The sequence below is a fragment of the Lampetra planeri genome, chromosome 24, assembly GCF_965212315.1.
Source record: "Lampetra planeri chromosome 24, kcLamPlan1.2.h2, whole genome shotgun sequence".
In the NCBI taxonomy this organism is placed as follows: Eukaryota; Metazoa; Chordata; class Hyperoartia; order Petromyzontiformes; family Petromyzontidae; genus Lampetra; species Lampetra planeri.
Genome location: NC_136130.1, coordinates 10,150,998 through 10,170,532, shown reverse-complemented (window position 1 = coordinate 10,170,532; position 19,535 = coordinate 10,150,998). Strand labels below are relative to the sequence as shown.

General features: G+C 52.6%; 1 protein-coding gene across 2 annotated transcripts in view; it reads left to right on the top strand.

The window, feature by feature from the left end:
* The window catches only part of FARSA (phenylalanyl-tRNA synthetase subunit alpha), a 55,058-nt gene extending 35,861 nt beyond the window's left edge, over positions 1 to 19,197 (top strand). For both annotated transcript variants that reach the window (XM_078605627.1, XM_078605628.1), the window contains exons 10-13: positions 12,114 to 12,282; positions 13,659 to 13,736; positions 13,949 to 14,063; positions 18,002 to 19,197. In XM_078605627.1, coding sequence (XP_078461753.1) covers positions 12,114 to 12,282; positions 13,659 to 13,736; positions 13,949 to 14,063; positions 18,002 to 18,107 — 468 coding nt within the window. In that variant the 3' untranslated portion in view covers positions 18,108 to 19,197. The remainder of the gene's footprint in view (positions 1 to 12,113; positions 12,283 to 13,658; positions 13,737 to 13,948; positions 14,064 to 18,001) is intronic.
* Positions 19,198 to 19,535: the final 338 nt, after the last annotated feature.

Below are 19,535 nucleotides of genomic sequence, written 5' to 3'. Positions count from 1 at the left end.
CATGCATCATATGGCATGCGTTGGAATCACTGTTTTTGTGTATTTGTTACTTGTTAATCGGTTCACGCCAGAGGCACTACCGTTCACCGTAATGTGCAAGCGATATATCTTCTCGAATTGTATTGGAACCCTGAACCGTAACACATAATTGAATCGCCATAGGGCGTACATATTTCCACCCCTAATCCAGAGAGTAAACACACATTCCAAATTCTCAACAGCAACAATTACAAAAATAAGACATAGCATCGTACAAAATCAGGTCTTAAGCTAAACGCATCAATTGACTTACAGTATATGTTAACAAAAACATCAACTCGCATCAACTGCGAAAGCGTTATGCCACACTCGTAACGGTGTGAATTGACACTGAATGAGGCGCCGTGGAAAGTCATCGCGCTCGGACCTCCGCGACCCTCGGAGCTCCGAGAGCGACGACGCCGTGTGACGCCTCGCAATGGCGGGGGAGCGACACAAAGTGCACTTTCACGGCTCGGCGAGCGCGCTCGCCCTGCTATTACGGGCCACTCAGCGCGCCCGCCGGCCGCTCACGCGGACCCACCCGGTAAACGGCAATTACTGTAGCCGATTTGCCATTTCGGGGGGTGGTGGGGGGGAAGCAATCAATCGCATCGTTTTTGCGTACCGACACGCTGCGGTGGCAGCGGCGAACTTTCCCGTCCATAGGAATCTGGGCCATGTCCCGGTTGAGCAAGAAGTGTATTTGACTCTTTTTTTTCTGTGAATCTCTTAGGTAGGGAGGGGTGAGTCGATGAGATTGCTGCGATTTAGATGTCGTGATTGGGTTCAAGAATCGATTCCTGTTTTTTTTTTTAAACAATGCAGCATTGTTTTAGTGGTTACAGGAGCGACGTAATCTCCATGACGTGTGATATATAGATAGGAATCGGGAAGACATTTTGCGCAATGATTTTCATTGACGAACCGTCGCACCCAAGAGGTGGAGGTCCACGCAGCCGCCGAAAGGTTTAGCGATGTCTTCGGGGGTGGAACAAAAAAAATTCACAAAAGCGAACAGGAAATTTGAAATCGTGCTGTAATACATAAAGAATCTAACGCAAACATTGCTTCAGCTGGAATTTATTACCTTGTTTATAAAGAAAGTAAGGTGCATTGTTGGATTTTATTGGCCATTTTATCATTGCTCGTGCCGCAACTCGCTCCGTCCTGGCGGGACGCGGCACTCGATTTGCTTGAATTTTTTTTTAACAATAATCTTGCGGACTTCGCCGATCACCGCACATCAGATGTCGGACTGCGCAAATTAAAACGCCTGTTGCGCCACATTCGAACGCTCCTGGCCTTGAAATATTTTAACAACATTTACAGTTTTAACAAATAGTTTCGTCTCAATGCGGGGACCCTGCCACCGCGATATAACGGTCAACGCAGTGGACTTGGCAACCTGGAGGTCGCCGCTCCGATTCAATCTCCCGGCACGGCAGTTGAAACGACGATGTGGGACAATATATTCTTGGTTCTTTCTGTAAAGTCACGTAGAAGGGAAATAATAAAAATTAAACATAACATTAAATTCTCACGACGTTTCAGCCACAACGCAAGTAGCCGCCCTCAGGTGAAGAACAGGGCTGTCGGAAAGACAGCGTCCTAATGTGGGAGAAGTTTCTTAAATCCCCCCACCACCACTGCTTCTGTTCACGCAGCAGCGGTGTGAATGAATGAGGTACAACACAGTCGATCATCAGGTCACGTGTGTGGTTGGGGGGTAAAGTTTTGGGTGTACTGCCACCTCTTTTCCCGAAGAAGTCTGACCAGCGTGGACGTGTCGGATAAATACTGTACCCTCCAGGTCCCTGTTCGATATCACCAGCATGAGGGTGTAACCCTTTTGAAGGGCTCTAGAGCTCCTTCTAGTGGAGCCCCTACCTGCAGCGGTGGCCTGAGCAAGCACTTTCAGGGCTGTGCCTTCTCCATTCGCACACGCAGCTGCGTACCTTGGGTTGTTTGTCCCAACGCTGGCAGAGACGCAACGGTTTTGTTTTTCTGTTGCAAGTTGTTTCTCTCGAGAAGAGTCCGGCTGAAGGGATGGGATATGTTTTTGGCCAAGTTCTATAAATAAGGAGGAGGGTGGGTGACTTGCGAATTCTGCTCGCTGTGCCAATGCCAGCACAAATCCGCGGCGTTACGGCACAAGTGCACCCCACCGTTATTGTTTTCTCGTGTTTGATATCTGCCCAGACTAATCGGGTGCGATGCACACGCGCACATCAATACGAAACGCATTGGAAACGAAAATGCAACGTTTTTGCGAACCTCTCCAAATCAGAGCAAATAAACGCGTGAATGCAGCTTACTCTATCGCTCTTACGGGAAACACAGCGCTCCATTGCTCATATTCATTAAGTTACATAACACTCCCAAAGCATTTTTGTGAATTTATGTTCCAAGTTTGTACCTTTTTTTCTCCTTTACTGAGTACAGTGCCACGCTTTTAAGCACGTATCTTGGAGAATTTGGCGATAATGCCTGCATTTTGGAGAAGCGAGCAGGCCATATATGAAAGGCATGCTGTCTGGCAGCAAGCGGATTATTTAACTCGCACAAAGTTCTTCAATTATAATATTGCAAGGACAGCCTCGCTTGGGGTCTCAGTACTCACATCCAGGAGGGTCCTGCACCGTGATGTTTGACCAAGTCCATTAATGTGTGGGATGTCGGACGAAAGCGGAGTCACCGGGAAGAAACGTGCATACGAGGGGGGTAACGCTCAAAGCCCCGCATGGACAGGTTCAATAATCCATTTCTGTATTGCCATCTCCCGGCCACAACGTCGGCCCTTTCCTACGACCCTAAGCGAGCTCTAGTCACCTGTCCAAGAAATAACCAGGCTCGAGCCTGCTTAGATTGGCTTCCGTGACCTTGACGAGGTCCGGTGCATTTGGGGTGGTGTGATTCGGTCCGCAGGCGTTTGTGTGGGGTTCTAGCCCCGGCTTCCTTAGAGCTGTCTCTGATTGACAGAGGAGCTCTGGACGCACGAGGATGTCGGCACTATGCAAATGAAAACATCTTCGCAGATGGGGCAGTCTTGCGCCGCCCACAGACGTGCGCTGTTATCTGCCTTCCATCGCAGCGGCAGCGGCAGCAGCAGCAGCAAGCCCAACCTTCTTGAGCACACACGAAAAAAACGGCACAATGACCCCAGTGTTAAAATTTCGCAGCCTCCACAGTTTCGTCACAGCGTTAAATTGTCAGTTAACAGAGCGTGCGTTTAACACTGGGAAATCTGTTTTGCAGGGAAGAGAACCCGGCTTTGTTTAGAGGAGGCAAAACCAGCGTGCGTGTTTTGTAATTACACGGAAATCGTGCTCTCCGATTCAATGTCGGGGTGCTCGTGTGCGGATCCTTTTGTCCGTACTTATAAATAATAAAAAATTCATTCGCCACCGTTTGTTCGTCCACTGCTGGATAAAAGCCTCCCCATGCCGTCTTTGGGACACGGTGATTAGTTTGACTATACTTCACCACGCTGGTCAGTGTGCATTGTGAAGGACGGGCGCACGACCGTTTCAGATGCCAACGGCCAGGAATCGAACGTGGGTCACCGGCGCCGGATTCATAGCGCAGCGTGCTAACCACTGCGTCACCACTCCAGCCCTCATCCACGTGGTACATCGCAGATAAACACCAAATGATTGGATGAACTTTGCCACCGCGTCCGTGTCAAGGAAACGGAGCGATGCACTCTGCTCGCGTTCGGCAGCGACGACATGGATTGTCGCGTCCTGAGACCTTGGGAGATGGCAACGGCTCGTGAGGCCGTCATCCGGCAGAGGACGGAACGTGGCCGATTAGGATGATCATCCCTAATGATGCCCATAAGCCGGTTATCTTCATCAACTCCAGTGTTATGTACCTGATCGGCGTGGGCACAGACTCGCGGGACTTCACACTCACTGGTTGTTGCGATGATGTAATGGTTGAAGTTGGTTCAGTGCCCTCTGCCTGGTGCTGACGGTGCTGAGCAGTGAGTAATGTTGGACCGCGCAGATGCGTTGGTCAAGGTACAGACGCTTTAATTCAAGTGCCGTGGCTGCTGTTGGCTTCTCGGGGGTGGCGTGAGGGCGCGCCAGGTTGCCTCGGCCTCAAACGTGCCACCCCCCCCCCCTGCCCAGCTCTGGTAGGGGAGTCGTGGCACTCTCTGTCTCGCTCATTGAGTCACCCAGCAAACGGCACTTCCGTAATGCCTCACGGTGTCGCGAAGCCGGCTATGTGCCCCCTGTTAAAGCCACGGAAATTCCTCGCGTTGCCCACGCTGTCAATCCGCTGGTGGGCGCGGATAACGGGGAGGAATTGTCTGATGCTTTTGCCTCGCTCCGCTCATCCGCAGAAAGCGACAGGATAATCAGACAAATTAAGGTTGCGTCGGGGAGACTGCTTCCTGTCACCCCTTATTCGTGGATAAGTGTGGATAACAGCAAGAATGTGCTGCCACTCCGGGGTGTACTCCTCTCAACCGCCAACAGCTCTGCGGGTAATTGGATAAATTTGATGTTCTTAGCATAGCACCTCGGGTGACTCGCCCACAGATCGGCGCAGATAATAGGGCAACTGTTCGTGTAGAAACTAAGGATCAATGTGCTCATGATAGGATTCTTTTGGAGAGCGGATAAGAGTAAAGAATCTCACTGTACTTCCAAAAATACTCCCGGGTGTGTGTTTATTGAATCAGCTGGCTCAACTCTCTTAATCCCCTACACTAAGAGCCACTGTGCACGGAGGCACCGGGAACCGCTCTCGCTTACACGGACGGAGGGGGAGCCGCTGGCTTGCGATCGTTTGGTCGCAAGTAATGAGCGTCGCTGTGCAAAGCGGGATTAATTATTTTCCGCTCGTTTGTTTCGCCCAGTGTCGGACTGGCGGCCGGCGGGAGAAATGGGCACGGTGGCGGTGGGGGGGAGAAGGGGGGCAGCCGTGGCCCCCGCCGCCGTGGTGGCGGTGCGGTGCGAGCGAGCGACGCTGCCCAGCGGCCCGCTCAACTCAAATGAACACAAAATATAAAAAAAGCAACAACAAGGGCCCAATGTTGTCGTCCTCTGTACGCAATGCCAGAGCGTGGGTTAAGCCTTTTGAATAACATTTAAAGCCACGGTAAACAAACGATATCTATTAGATACGGGTCACGAGATCCACTGTGCATTATTATTATTATTATAATAATTATGATTCCCAGGATAGCCTCGCCCGAGTCTTGAGACTCTTTTTCAGGAGGGTCCTGCCAAGTTTTTGTTTGGAGTTAAGGTGGCGACGTTGCTGTTGCTGTGTAATCGCAATAAAGTGATTTGCAGGTAACGTTTCAGTTATAAGGAAAGTTGGACGACATCAGTTACGTTCTATGCGTGTGTGTGTGTTTTTTTTAAGCTGCATAAAAACACAAGGAGTGTTTTCAGACTCCTTAAGATGTTATACAGGCGGCGGCGGAGGAGAAGGTCTGCCGTAAAGTATGCAGCGACCGGTAAAGAATAAATAAAAGATAAAGCCAACATCGCTGCGAATGCTAAAGGCCAGGAATGTGTTTTACTTCAGAGCAGATCACGGCCACGCTGCCCCCCCCCCCAATCGAGGCACTGCGCCTTCACGCGCTTTACTTTTTTACGGGACAGAAAATAACCCACGAAATATTTTAAGCTTGGCCTGTCTGGAAAAACTTAAGCACGCTAATGAAAACGTAGTTTCACGGCGGAGGGCTGGTCTATATACGGGGGTGTTCGGCCGATTTTAAAATAAGACTTTCCCATGGCCATTAGACGTGCTCACGGTGTTGTTTTGCCGCTCCCTCGTGCCCCGGCTTGGAATCAGAATCTTTATTTATATTGCAGGAGGAATCCGATGAGCTATAAAGTTGTCCAGTGGAGGCAGATCAGAAAGTTACAACAACAAAACGATAGGAGTGCATGGAACGGTAAAGGTAAGCAAATCACCCAAACTAAATAAATACAAATACTATTTTATTTTACCAGGTAAAGTCCTCTGAGAGCTCTTAGTTATTTTCAGAAGCGACCTGGCCACAAATGATAGCCCAACGAAGTGGTTCACTCGCGACACGGGGGTGGAGAGATTTTTCCACCACACGCCGCCGCTCTTGACGCTGGCGCAGGGGAGAGTGGTGCAGCGGCTTGCACACTCCGCCCTGTTGAGGGCTCGCTCTGTCCACCCGACTGACCGTTTCATCTCATCCCGTGCTGTGATCAACCGCCACCGGCCCGCAGGTCACAACACTTCTCATTCTGCCGCTTCCGTCACGCAGCGCCACTGCGGACTTCCCTCCGATCGCGTTCCTTCTTCTGGAGCGACAAACGTGTGGAATCGCCGATTTATATTTGTGGTTAAGCCAAGGGGTACATGCTCCGAATTGCGAGTGTAAGAATGTAGGCAATGCACTGCAATGCGGCTTTATAAAGCGTCGAGTGCGATCGCATCTCGGGGAGTGTGTGACAAAAGCAAGTGGAAGGTTGCAGGTTCACACACCCGCACGGGGTCGACTCGGCCCTTCATCGCTCCGTGGTTGATGAAGGAAGTCTGTGGTTGTCCTACGAATTGACTCATCCCCCTGCCAGAGCAATGTGGAATTTTCACCTCTGGCTCAGGGCGGTAAACCGGCGATAAATGGCATCCCTCATTCATGTAAGTGACAGAGCGCCACGTTTATTGAACATATATGAAGCCAAATATCCCCCGTTTAGCTTTTAACAGACTATTGAGGCAAGTGCTTTTAGCGAGCACCTTTTAAAACCAATAAGGCGCACGTGGGGGTGGGTGGCCAGCACAAAGCCCGGTCAGCCTTCACCTCCCCAGTGCTGATGTTGACACACTGCACCAGCTGCTCCTTTATAAGGTTGAGTCGACCTACGGGGGAGGTCCAACGCTGATATCGTCGCCACCGGCGTTGGCTGTGAGCAGGAATCAAGCCTCTGGTCGGCCGGTTTGTAGCACGGTGCGTGAACCACTCCCTACAGTCCCTGCCCTTTGTCTTCTGTGCTTGTACACGTCCCATCCTTTAGCACGCATTGTGCGCGCCGTTATTGTTTCATCGCGATATCGGCAAATCGCATCGGTGGCAGGTTCCAAACTTACACACACAAACGTGTCCACACGTGCAATCGCCGTAGCGATCGGCGCCGCGCTCCTTGTCACAAACTGTCGCACGCGCGTGCGAGCAGGCCCGCACGCTTGCGTGCGCGCGTTTGCCTTATCCGGCGCGGGATCCACGCGGCACATCACCGGGCGCTGAGCTCACGTTCCGCACGGCTTGCTCTGCATCGCGGCGGGGCATTGCCGCCGGGTTAAAAAAACGGGCGCGGAGAAAATGCGCGGGGGACGACGTTCCGCTGAAAAAAAAAACTCGCCCTGCCAGTGACGCCGCCTGTCGCTTAGAACTCGATTCTTTTCACGTTTAAAGGTGAAACTTCAGCGAGGAGTCTGTGCTTCCCCAGTGATCTTCCCCCCCACCTCCTCGCCCGGAATGTGCCTAATGGCATCTGATTTTGCAAGCTCAGCAGAATTTAGGCCTGGATAATGCTTGGACGTGCAGGTGCAATGCACAGACAGGTTGCGGAGCCATGCGGTGGGTAGTGCAGCAGAGTCCGTTGTTGTGCTGTGTGTTCTATGCTCCCCGCCTTCGCCAACACACACACAATGACTGGTGTGGTGGTTGTTGTGTTTAATAACCTGCCCCGGGCCTGCCGTACAGCCATCGGGAGCCCCTCATTCAGCAGTGGATTCGCGAAAATGGTTGTACACGGTGTGGCTGCTGAATGTGTGTGTGTGTGCGCCTGCATTAATGGGTGCTCGCTAACATCACTCACCGCAACAGTCTGTGTGTGTGTGCGCTTGCGGTTTGTGCTCTGTTGGGATGCGATCGCCACCCCTTTCTGGCTGCCAGATTCGGCCGAGTTGAGCTGCGTGTGCGGCAGGCGCACTCTGAAGCGCAGCTCAGACTTGGCGTGGGTTGGGCCTGCATCGCTGACTTGCATCGTTGGCATTGCCAGCGCACGGTGGTACAGATTAGGGGTACTGTGCTGAACGGGCCCCTCGGTGATAATTGGTTTTTTACCCTTCTATCTGGCAACAAAACTGACACCTTTTTACAAGGAGTCATGTTTGCATAGACCGCAATACCTGCAGTCATAATACAAACAAAAAGACATAACTCTGATAATGTGCACTGTCCTTGAAGTTGATTGGTCCACACCAATCAACTTCAACCCATGTGAGACTAGGCTCTAAGGAAAGCTGTCTCGGGTGTGGACCAATCAACTTCAAGGACAGTGCACATTATCAGAGTTATGTCTTTTTGTTTGTATTATGACTGCAGGTATTGCGGTCTATGCAAACATGACTCCTTGTAAAAAGGTATCAGTTTTGTTGCCAGATAGAAGGGTAGAAGGGTAAAAAACCAATTATCATATTTTTACTGGCAAATGAGGTTCCCATAGGGTCCCGCGGCGTTCATAGAGAGCTCCTGTCAATTATGAAACGGCAACCCAGCAGGATTTGTATCAGCATCACTGATTCGTTGTCTAAAACAGGTGACAGCCCATGACACTGGATTGGGGAGGCCTTCATCCAGGAGTGGATTGATGACAGCTGGCGATCAGGATGATCGCGATTAAAGCACGTCAAGGGAGACGAAAATTACAAAGCAATCCGGCACGCATGTAAAGAAACATCACCGTGAGTGTTTGACAAAAGACGACACTCTTCTGATGGGACCAGACGGTCAACATACTTCCCGAGCTCGCCTGCAGAAACAAATGCTGCTGGAAAACATTGGCCTCGAGAACCCACAGAGGGGCCGATGGTTACACAATTCTACATTATTCTACATCGACAAAACAGAGACCCCCCGCGCGTGTGTTAGGTCGTCAGATAGTATTTAAAGAGACGAAACTCTTGCCGCCTTTATTGCGTTTCGAATCTACGCGAAGTCGGCCGCGGGCAGAACTTGGTGGGCCCCGACCGCGTCCGCGCGAGTCGGATGATCTTAACCCCTGGAATGACGGGAGGCCGCGAATTGCGAGCCGTCTCGCAGCTGCGTGTTGGCGGCGGCGGCGGCGGGCGGTGTGTGCGCAGCTGTCTCCCGCTCGTCGTCGTTTGCCGCCAGATGAGTTGGCCATCTGTTACCGCGGCACTGGCCCCGCTCTGAAGCTCCCGTCTCTTCCAACGGGGCGGCCGGGGGACCGCGAGGAGACGCTCGCATCTGCTGGAGCCATCGGGGCCTCGCCGTGGCTTCTGCTCGTGCCCCTGAGGGTGGGGGGCGCCGGGGAGTAAGAAGGCTCCCCCGGCCCCAAAGAGAGAAAGCATTAGCGGAAACTCTCAACACATTCGTTGTCAGTAGTGCATTGGCCTCATAGAAATATATATCATAGGTGACCTTTTAAGCTATGGCCCTTTGTCGTCGCACGTAATAAATCGTTGACACGAGCGGGAGATGCATAATTGGTCTATGGACCGTGAAGGGGGGCGGGCCGTGTCCCAAAACGTCTGCTATTATATTTTTCCTATTAAGGCCACAGTGTTAATTATGAATGTGTTGAGTCTATTACGTGTGCTTGTGCACCACCGCCAACGCGGTATCACCAAATGACTGTTCTGTCTCCACATATATAAATATAAATATATTTTAGTCCGTCAGCCACGTGGCTTTCCAGACCGGTGTCGTTTACAGTGGAACTCCTCCTCTTATCCGTGTCCCTTGTCAGCCGCCGATGGACCACTTTGCTGGAGCTCCCATTATCCGCGTGGCAGTGTTTACTGTTATCCGTGCTTTACCGGCGGGTACGAGGAGTGGCCTGGCAATGGTAGGAAATTCGCTCTCTTATTCGCCCGTTCATCCATGTAGATAACAGCAGCAATCTGTGCTGTTGAACGCAGATAATAGGATGCGCTAAGTATGCCCCCCCACCACCGCTCCCGCTCCCCCCCCTGAACAGTCACACCACGACCGCCATCATGGACGATAGGCGTTCCACTAAAGTTTTATCTTCCGAAATTATAGAAACGATCCTTAGCTTTGTTTTGATGGGCGAACTGGCGGAGATGTTGGATTTCGCTAATTGCTTGCAGTTGAATGTGGCGGCTGCTGCCGCTGCTGTGCGGAGGCTTCCTCCGCTGAGGCAGGGGCAGCACGGCTGACTTGAAAGGGAGGCAACTTGAAAAGCCGGCCAGGGTGACCCCCGGCTCTTTGACCTTTTGACTTGGGAGACCCTTTCTTCCCGTTCCGTTAGCTGTAAAGTACATCCTCTATAGGGGCGGGGGGAAGACGGGGGGGATGGGAAAACATGTGGGACGTGTGCGGTGGCTCATCTGTGAGGTTTTTTGCACGGGATGCGTGGAGACGCGTTCTGGTGACCCGCTGGTGCGCGTGTGACTTTGAGTTCACTCGGCGTAACTATGAAGCAGAAGTGTTCCCCTCTGCTGAAAGACATTTTTATGAGTTTGCTATTTCAGCAAAAAAACAAGCAGCTTCAGCAGCTGAATATGCAAAATCCACCGGGCTTCTTGGCATTTAGGGAGTGCGTTACGCTTTAGAATTCATTGTATCCTGAAGAGACTCGATTTGCTATTGCAACATGGAATTTCCATCACCGATTCAGGGCCACGAGCAGCATGACCAACATGCCAGAGTTTGTTGTACATCTCGCTGTGATTGAGATCCCCAATGGATGTCCCCAGCGCCAACTCTCTCCCCACATCTCTCTCCTCCTTACTCCGCTGCTCTTGGTGTAACCCAGAATCAACCTTTTAACTCGGCGGGAGGTCGCCGCTTCTCATCTGCTGGCCTCGCCTGCGCGCACATTCTCTCCCCTCTCGTTGTCGACACTGCCAGACTCAAATCCGAGCTGCCGCCGACTTTAGCCGTGACCGAGACTCGAACTCCGTTCGGCAGGTTTCTTAGCGTAGTGCGCTAACCACTGCGCCACCCGCGCTCCACACCGTGAACAGGTGCCGATTTCCCGAACGCGCCACGGCACTCCACTATCACTGCAGACTGCACCAGCAACGAAGGGTGGGGGGGGGGCCGTGTTTACGCTCCGTTTTTGCAGGGGGCTGCCGCTGCTGGACGCTGCTGTGGGTGTTTTCGTGAGCGTTTAGTGACCCGGCGCTCAGTTGGGGGGGGGGGTGAGAATCTCGCCAAAAGCCCTAAATGCGAGCGCCTTCGCAGGGAGTCATAAATAAAACGCGAGATTATTTTCGACCGCTCGGGGTACTTTCTCATGTTACGAATCGCTTTGTATCATCGACGAAATGTAAGGAGATGGACGATGGAGACGAATGAGCAGACCATATACGGAGTCCACTTCCAATTCTTGCCAAAAATAACTGGATAGCCGACCAGCTGCAGCTGCTCCTCCAGCGTTGTGCATATTTTAATCGTTTATTCAGCGTGGCATTCAACATTCCTGGTGCCATTCCTCTTGTTTACCCACTTGACAAAAACAACAAAAGGGGCCCTGTCCTTCTATGGATTCGCCACAAGCCCGGGACTGCCATGGCATGTGTGACCATTTCACTCCATCCACCTCTCCAATTGTCTGGTACCTGCCGTGGCAGTCTGATGAATTGTCACGATTTGGGACGACCGATGCGATTCAAGGATCAACTGATTTTTTTTAAAGTAACATTTTTTTTTCCCATTTCATATTTTGTAGCACTTCTTCTCACGGCCTTGTTTGTACGCGGCGGGCACAGCGGGTGGCGCACTGTGCTATGACGTCGGCGATTTCGGGCCATGGTTAACACCAATGGCATGTGACATCTCAACCGGTCCTAGATCCCCCTTTGCCCCACCCGCACCGACCAACGTGGTGAAGTGTTGTCAAACAATCCCACGATCCGCACGGTGGCGTGGGTAAGGCTGTAGATAGCAGTGGGGGGGGGGGGGGGGCGGGTGACAAAGATCCACGGTTGTGCAGGGTGGCGGTCGCCCATCCAAGCAAGACTCTCAATTCCTGTTATCTTCTGAGGCCTGATGAAATTTTCCGGATGAAGATTTGGTTGCAAGCGCCGCTGCCGCTGCCGCGGTTAACACAGATTCACGTGCACCCCCCCCCCACCTCCCCGCGTGTCCGCAGGAGAAGTTCACGCCGGTCAAGTACTTCTCCATCGACCGGGTGTTCCGCAACGAGACGCTGGACGCCACGCACCTCGCCGAGTTCCACCAGATCGAGGGCGTGGTCGCTGACTATGGCCTCACGCTCGGCGACCTCATGGGCGTGCTTCACCAGTTCTTCACCAAGCTGGGTACGCGGTGTATGTGGCGTACGCGCGTGTGCGTGCGAGTGTGCGTGCGAGCGTGCGTGTGCGTGCGAGTGTGCGTGCGAGTGTGTGTGTGCGTGCGTGTGCGTGTACGCGCTCGCTAGCAATTGCGCGAGCACCAGCTAAACAGGACACCCAACACTCGCAGGGATTCATTTCAGCCGGGGGGGGGTCTGTCTGGATAGGCGACCCAGAAAATCCTGCACCTTTGCACTGTATGGTTGGCTACGTACGGTGCAAAAGAATTTCAACATACGTACAAACATACTTCCGCACGCAGTTACTAGTCACGCGCCACCTACTGCAGTCCGCCAGCCAACCGGAAATTACCCGGTGAGAAATTGAGCTTTGCCAACACATGTTGGCGCCGTGCCGAAACATGGCGCAGCTGACGTTTAGCCAGCGCAACAGACCAAGTGCTCATCTCGGGAATGTGCCTCCAATGCCACCGCACCTCGCCATATCTTCCTTCCTTGTTCACTCGATTTGTCAGCTGTCGCTGTCCTCCGAGGTTCCACTGGTTTCTGTGTTCTGGGTTTAGGTCTTCCTCTTGGTCGCCAACCGTCTGTGTGTCACTCCAATGCCTGTCTCCGTCAGCTGCTCTCTGCCATCCTGCACACATGCCCAACCCATCACAACCTCCTCCTCCTCTTTATGGTGACACCACGACACTTTCATGCCACTTGCTATCAAAAACTTCGAAGTCGCTTGCCCCGTTTTCCTCTATCCCGAGCTCACGTCCCACGCATTCCAACCCTTCTCTTCACACCTCCAACACTTTCCTGCCACTTTCCGTTTTTAACTTCCAAGTTCCTTACTGTGTCCTGTCATGAGATGCATAGCATTGTCTGTATATCTAATATAGCAGTAAACGTACACTCACAGCACCCAGCGCAGGCCAGTAGTTTGGTTACTCGCATTCACGCGGCGATCAGTTTGTAACGATTGCTCTGCCCCTGAGTCAATATCAATGACGTTTGGTACCGCGCCCGGTTGTGTGCTCGCGTGCGCGTGGGCAAACCGCCGCAGGTATTCTTATTTATCCATCCCTAAAACAAAGCGTGGCGTGTATCAACACGTGTTTTAAGGAACGTGGCGACACGTGTAGACACACGTCCTCGAGCAAAATTGCAGTCGACAGGCCAAGTTGGGCTTTCTCTGCGAGTTCACGAAGGGAAACTGAAAGGAAAGCCATGGTAAACAACCAGCTGAGAAAACAGCCTCACGCTCGTGGCCGAGCGCGTGTTCATGTACTGATGTTTACGTGAATAAAGCAGCTTTAGGCCCGCTGTAATCGGCACGGCGGCTAATTGGATCTCTCTCTCTCGCGTGCACGCGCGCCCTGTCGGCCCCGTGAGCAGGGATTACCAAGTTGCGTTTCAAGCCGGCCTTCAACCCCTACACCGAGCCCAGCATGGAGGTGTTCAGCTACCACGAGGGTGAGCTCGGGCCTGCGAGTGCCACCGCCGCCGTTACCGCCACCCGCGCTGCTCGTCTCCGATGTTCAGCAGCGGTCGCGTTGTTCTGTCTTCTGTCTGCGTGCGCCTTGAATAGCTCGATGTCTTGGCACGGCTAAAGGATCGAGTGTAAGGCGGTGTGGGTAAGAGCGGTGTAAGAGCGGTGTGCGCGTGGTGTGGCGGCGTCTCCGCAGGCCTCAAGAAGTGGGTGGAGGTGGGGAACTCGGGGGTGTTCCGCCCTGAGATGCTGCTGCCCATGGGCCTGCCGGAGGGCGTCTCCGTCATCGCGTGGGGCCTCTCGCTCGAGAGGTAGCACACCTCCTCGCACGGCGGCGGCGGCGCCGCAGCACTGGCCAGCGGTCACATGCACGCACGCGTGTGCGCTTGCACACGCGTGCGCTCGCACACGCACGCGTCACCCCCTGCACGCGCCGGCACGTGGCCTGCTGGCGCTGGTTCACCGTGTCAAGTTGCGCGAATCCAGCTGATGTGAGCGCCAAGACTGGTTTCACAAGCCTGTTTGTAGGGCCCACCCATATACATATGATGCATGCTAATGATGCTTCGATTCGCTCAATTAGCATCGGTTATTTTGTTGACGATATATGCGTCAAATTTCTTGTGTGATTATTGATTCTTTACAAATTATGCACGTTATGCTGATGCTACACTTACGCTGACGGATCAAACTAAACTGTGCCGACAAAATAATAAATTAAGTGGGATTAGAAAGGGCTCCTTCTCTAGAAGGGACGATCGCCGGTTGTCAAGGCTGACGACGGAGTGGCGGCAACAGGAGCGAACACACCTGAGAGAGAGAGCACATTCGCCGTGGAGACGGGAGCGACGAAATCGATCCGTGCGCACGTACTGAATTGGTACATCGCGAGACATTGAGAGGGGCCTTCACCCAGCAGTGGATTGACCGTGGCTAACAACAATGACGATGCGTGGTGAATTGTTACAAGCCTAATACGCACGCATCCTAGTTCCTGTTTCAACGGAACGACAAAGACCCATCGCGCATCGTCTGCCAGCCCGAAGCGTTGCGCGGTGACCTCCTGAAGGTTGGGGTCAACTCGGCCGTAGCGGTCAGGAGCCGAAGTTGACCCGACTGACCCAAGCCGCGCGCTCGTCACTCGTCGTGGCGTCTGCGAGACCTCCGTTAGAACTCCGACTCCAGGTGGCGACTCCCCTCCCCCCCCATTCCCGGCGCGGAGGGCTGGGGGGGGAGGTGTCCCCGGGGCTTTCCTCATGGTTCACATCCCTCACCACGCGCAGCGCGGGCGATCACCGCGCCGGCAGCTTTGCCCGGCCCCCGGGTAGAAGGTTAAGCGAACTAATTAACTCGAGACAAATAGCGGGGCCCCAGCGTACACAGAACACATGGGCTAACCCTTGCCTGTTCCAACACAGCTCTGTGTGTGTGTGTGTTTTTTTATCGGTGCTCGTTTTCTGTTTGTCAAAACACGATTTGGGGATAAGAAATACGAACCGGTCAGTGGCGCGATGGCTGACAGATTCCTCGTTAAGGTGTTCGGTTAAAGTCAGAGGTCGTGGAAGCTTCGGTGAATTTAAGGTGGCTGGCACAGATCCCATCACAGCTTGAACCTTGGGTGCAAGCCGACACCAGAGACACGTCTTCCATGCATCGATTAAAACTATTTCTTAAGGTCACGATGATGGTTCATGCTTAGAATTGTGCGGGTAAGAATTGGTCACTTTCGAATTGTGTCGGATTTGATTCGTTTATTTAAGCCGTGCAGCAAATACAGCTGCTACTTTCACCACGACTGTTAAAAAAGAAAGAATTTAATCAAATCGTGACTGAATGGTGACAGTCTAAGAATCGCGATGTGAGATCGATAACTATATGCCAAGCAGAAACCACAGTGGGGCCACCACTGCATCCATGTGCCATTCATAACAAATTCTACATTTGCACTATAATTCGCCACCGTAGTATAGCTTGGGCGCAGAGCGACCACAGGCTAAGATGTCAGCCAATCTTATAGGCTTGGGTCCATTGAGACGACCGGCTGAGATGGGGGATAATCGTTTGCAACAGCAGGCACAGGAGAGGGCTCTGGGCTGTTGTGAGCGAGTCGGAGGCAAGCCCCTGAGTGGAGACCAGTTGTCGTTGGCGTGCACCATTTATTATTCCTTTCGTCCCGGTTTGTAACGAGGTGACGCCACCGCGCCAGGCTTGAGCGATTTACAAATATTGAGTTGGTGAACTGTGTGGCGATGCCTGCACATTTACCTTATTGGGTAACAACCTGACGATAGCCCAGAGAGGGTCTTGGGGAGGATTTGGCCTGTCACGTCTTGGGCGCTGTTGCAAAGTTGTTGTTTTTTTCCAACGCGTTTGCCGGCATTTAATTTCAGGGACTCGTGCGGCGACCGGTGAAAGCTCTCCACGCATTCTTCGCAAATCTGTTGTTGTTGCCCATTTTCCACTCTCATTTAAACACCCTGGGAAACCCATAATAACATCTGCTTTACGAATTTAAAAAGTTCCTCTTGTAATAAGAGTAAAAAACAATATTGGAAAAAGTCACGAGTTTTTTTAATTTGTCGAGCCACCACAGATTCGTGGACGCATGAGCTGTGAACGATCAAAAGGCTTTCGCTCAAGTAGGCGTCAGTGCAGCCTCTGTGTTGCTGTTGTTGTGTTAGTGGCTGTAATTAGTCGTTGTTTAAGGGCGCTTTCTTCGTGCACAAGTTCTCTTAATCGGCGAGCAATTGTCCAAATGGGCTCCTGTGCCGTCCGACACATTTGGCCGCCCGTAAAACAGGCCCAGCGAGATTTTCCTCCGCAGTCATGACCAAGTGCAAATAGGTTCCGCTATCGCCATCGCTCACACCGCTTCGCTGACAGGTCGTGATATCAAGCAACGATAAGCAACGATAAGCAGCGCTTAAGGGAATGCACACACCCGAGCATTAAACGTGGCTTTTTTTTAACGGCATCGGACAGAAGCTGTGGCCTCTTGCCACACTGAAAAATCCACAATAGCTGTCTCTGGTGCGATTTCCGTGTTGCATCTGTAGACATTCCCTGCATTTTTCCTCCCAAAGGCTGCGAGATCTCGCCAGAACCGCGGCGTAATCCGTTGGCGGCTGACCGTAAACCCTGAGACGAGCCGGGAGGAAGGCAGGTGGCTATGGGAATGATTCTCTCCTCGGGGCCTGCACCTGTGCCTTCCTTAAACATATTAAATTTGCCGCCTCTTCTTGCGTACGAAAAAAGGGCCCATAAACTTTAACCTTTTGGCTGTTCGAATGGTTGCGAGCGGGATAGCGCGCGTGCAATGGAATTCTCATCTTCGCTGCACTTGACTTTTCTGCGCATGCCGGGTTTCCAGTTGAAAGCCGGCCGAGTTGCATTCTTCTGCCGAGCTGCTTTTTGAGGCTGGCCATGAGGTTGGATTGTTTTAAGGATGAATGGCAAGTGATGTTAGATCGAAATAGATGGGAGGTGAATCCAGTCAAGCGCAGTCCCCCCCCCCCCCACACCTGTGTCTCAACGCTTGGGAGGTGAAGGTTGGTGGATCGACCACCGATTTGTAAAACTCCCAAACATGACGGCAAATGCTCATTAATGGAATTAGCCAAACACCCCAATGCAGGACCCCCCTGAAAAAGAGTGTTAAGCCTCACTGAGGTTTCCCTGAATAACACATTCCTGCGGAGGGAGCTGGTAGGAACGTTGGGTTGCTCGGTCAATGGCCAGGGTCAACGGCGGCGTGGTGTATTCCGCAAATATTCTCGACTGTGAGGGCGGGCACAAGCCGGCGTGAGTAGTTTAAACATTGAGTTTTATAAGGGCACCACGGGGTGACCAGCCCCTCCCCACCCAGAACCACCCAGCCCCACCCAGCCCCTCCCCACCCTCCCCACCCAGCCCCTCCCCACCCAGCCCCTCCCTGCACGACGGACACAATAATCCCCTGTGGGCTGGTGTAACCAGGAGGTTCTTACCAGTATAATTCTATATATGTTGTCCATCACCCTGTCGAGTGGTGAACCTTGTCGCAGTTCGCCAGTCCCACATTGGCCATCCACTATTGTGTGCAATGTATTCGGAGGCAGGACATCTGTTGGCTGAACGTTGATGAAGCAGCGTCTTCGTGAAAGGCTTTCCAGCATTGTCCTACAGAGGAAAAAAATAAACCTTCTCAAACGTTGTTGTCCATGGCACCCCGGTCTGATCAGTGCGACGGTGGCCTTCTGCTCTCTTTCAGGCCAACGATGATCAAGTATAGGATCGACAACATCCGGGAGCTGGTGGGACACAAGGTGAACCTGCAGATGGTGTACAACAGCCCCATTTGCCGCCTGGAGGCGTGAAGTCTCGTCCTGGGAAACAGGAAGCCAAACCGGCATTGGGGGGAGGGGGGGGGTGTCTTTACAAAATCTTGGTCCATTCAGCCTGACCTCTCGCCTGCTGGGCTGTTTTCCAAAGAAGCAAGGTCAGGTGTGTCCAGTGTAACTAATGGGCGCCGTTTGTCAGTCACCCGCATGGCGACTCTGGCCCAAGCCCGGACGTATCCCCGCTGCGCCGTTCTCCTTCGCAAAGCGGAGCGGTAGACTCAAGTGCAGGACAAGCAAACGCGTTGGGCGTGGGGAAGGGCTTGTCGGGACAGGTGCACGGGTCGGTAAAGCGGTGCACGCTTGTGGATGGCGGGGGATGATTATGGTTTGTTTTGGGTTCCCACCTCCCTTGACCCCGCCGCCGCCGCACACCACCCGGCGTCGCCTGTGAACCGGCATTGTCCTGCCAGCTTAACAATGAGACGAATTCGGCAAGTGCCGGCTCCTGCACAATGGCAGGGGTCCTCGCGAACGGCCGGTGTTGACATCGCCCCGCACAGAGTCGCTGGGCTGCTCATTGTTGGTGACTGTCGTTGCCGCCCACGTCTCTTATCTTTGCAACAAACATAAAATCTGAAACGTATTGCACGCCTATAGAAATGGAGTGGTCCCGTCAGATGGTGAAGGCCGACGATGCTCAGAATTAACGCCGTTTGTCTTTTGTCTTGCTCGCCATTTTGTGCATTTGGGAACTCGTTTGGTTCCGCGCAAGCGACTCACTCGATGTGATTTTGTGTCACACCGCGGGTCGTTCGGCTTGGTGTCCGACGCGGCACAACCCGGCAACGCGTTTGAGAGCTGTGCAGCACCAAACCCTACGCAGTAGTAAATGTAATCTGACGTGATGATGCGTTCGTGTTTACCGATACATAAAAAACGCTTAAGCCTGAAAAACATGCGTTTACTCATGCGGAACCCTGTGGCATCCTTTTTGTTTCTGAGCAAACGTCGCATTGCGTATTGCCGCCACGGTGACGTGTAATAACTGCAGGTGCTGGAATCCACCGACGACGATGATGTATGTTCATGTTCCCCTTGCTTGCGGTCAATAAACAGTTACACCACACACACGTGCTGGCTGCACCGCTGTTGTCAACGATGTGGCTTTGGCTTGACGGACAGCAGACCGCTGTTGTGCCCCAAGAGGTGGCCGGGTGTCTTGGAGGTCAGAGACGCTGAGATCCTGGGTTCGAATCCAGGTTTTAAGCCCCCACCTGTCATTAAACCGGGTTCTCAAGTGTAGCGAGCCCATGGTCCCAGCATGCCCAGTCACTGATGACTGCAGAGAGAAAACCATCGTTATACAATTTTGCGCATTATTTTAAGTTATAGAAAAAAAACTGAAATCTATATACATAAACGGGAAATTTGTGAATGTGTGTCTATTGCAAATGTTTAGCATAC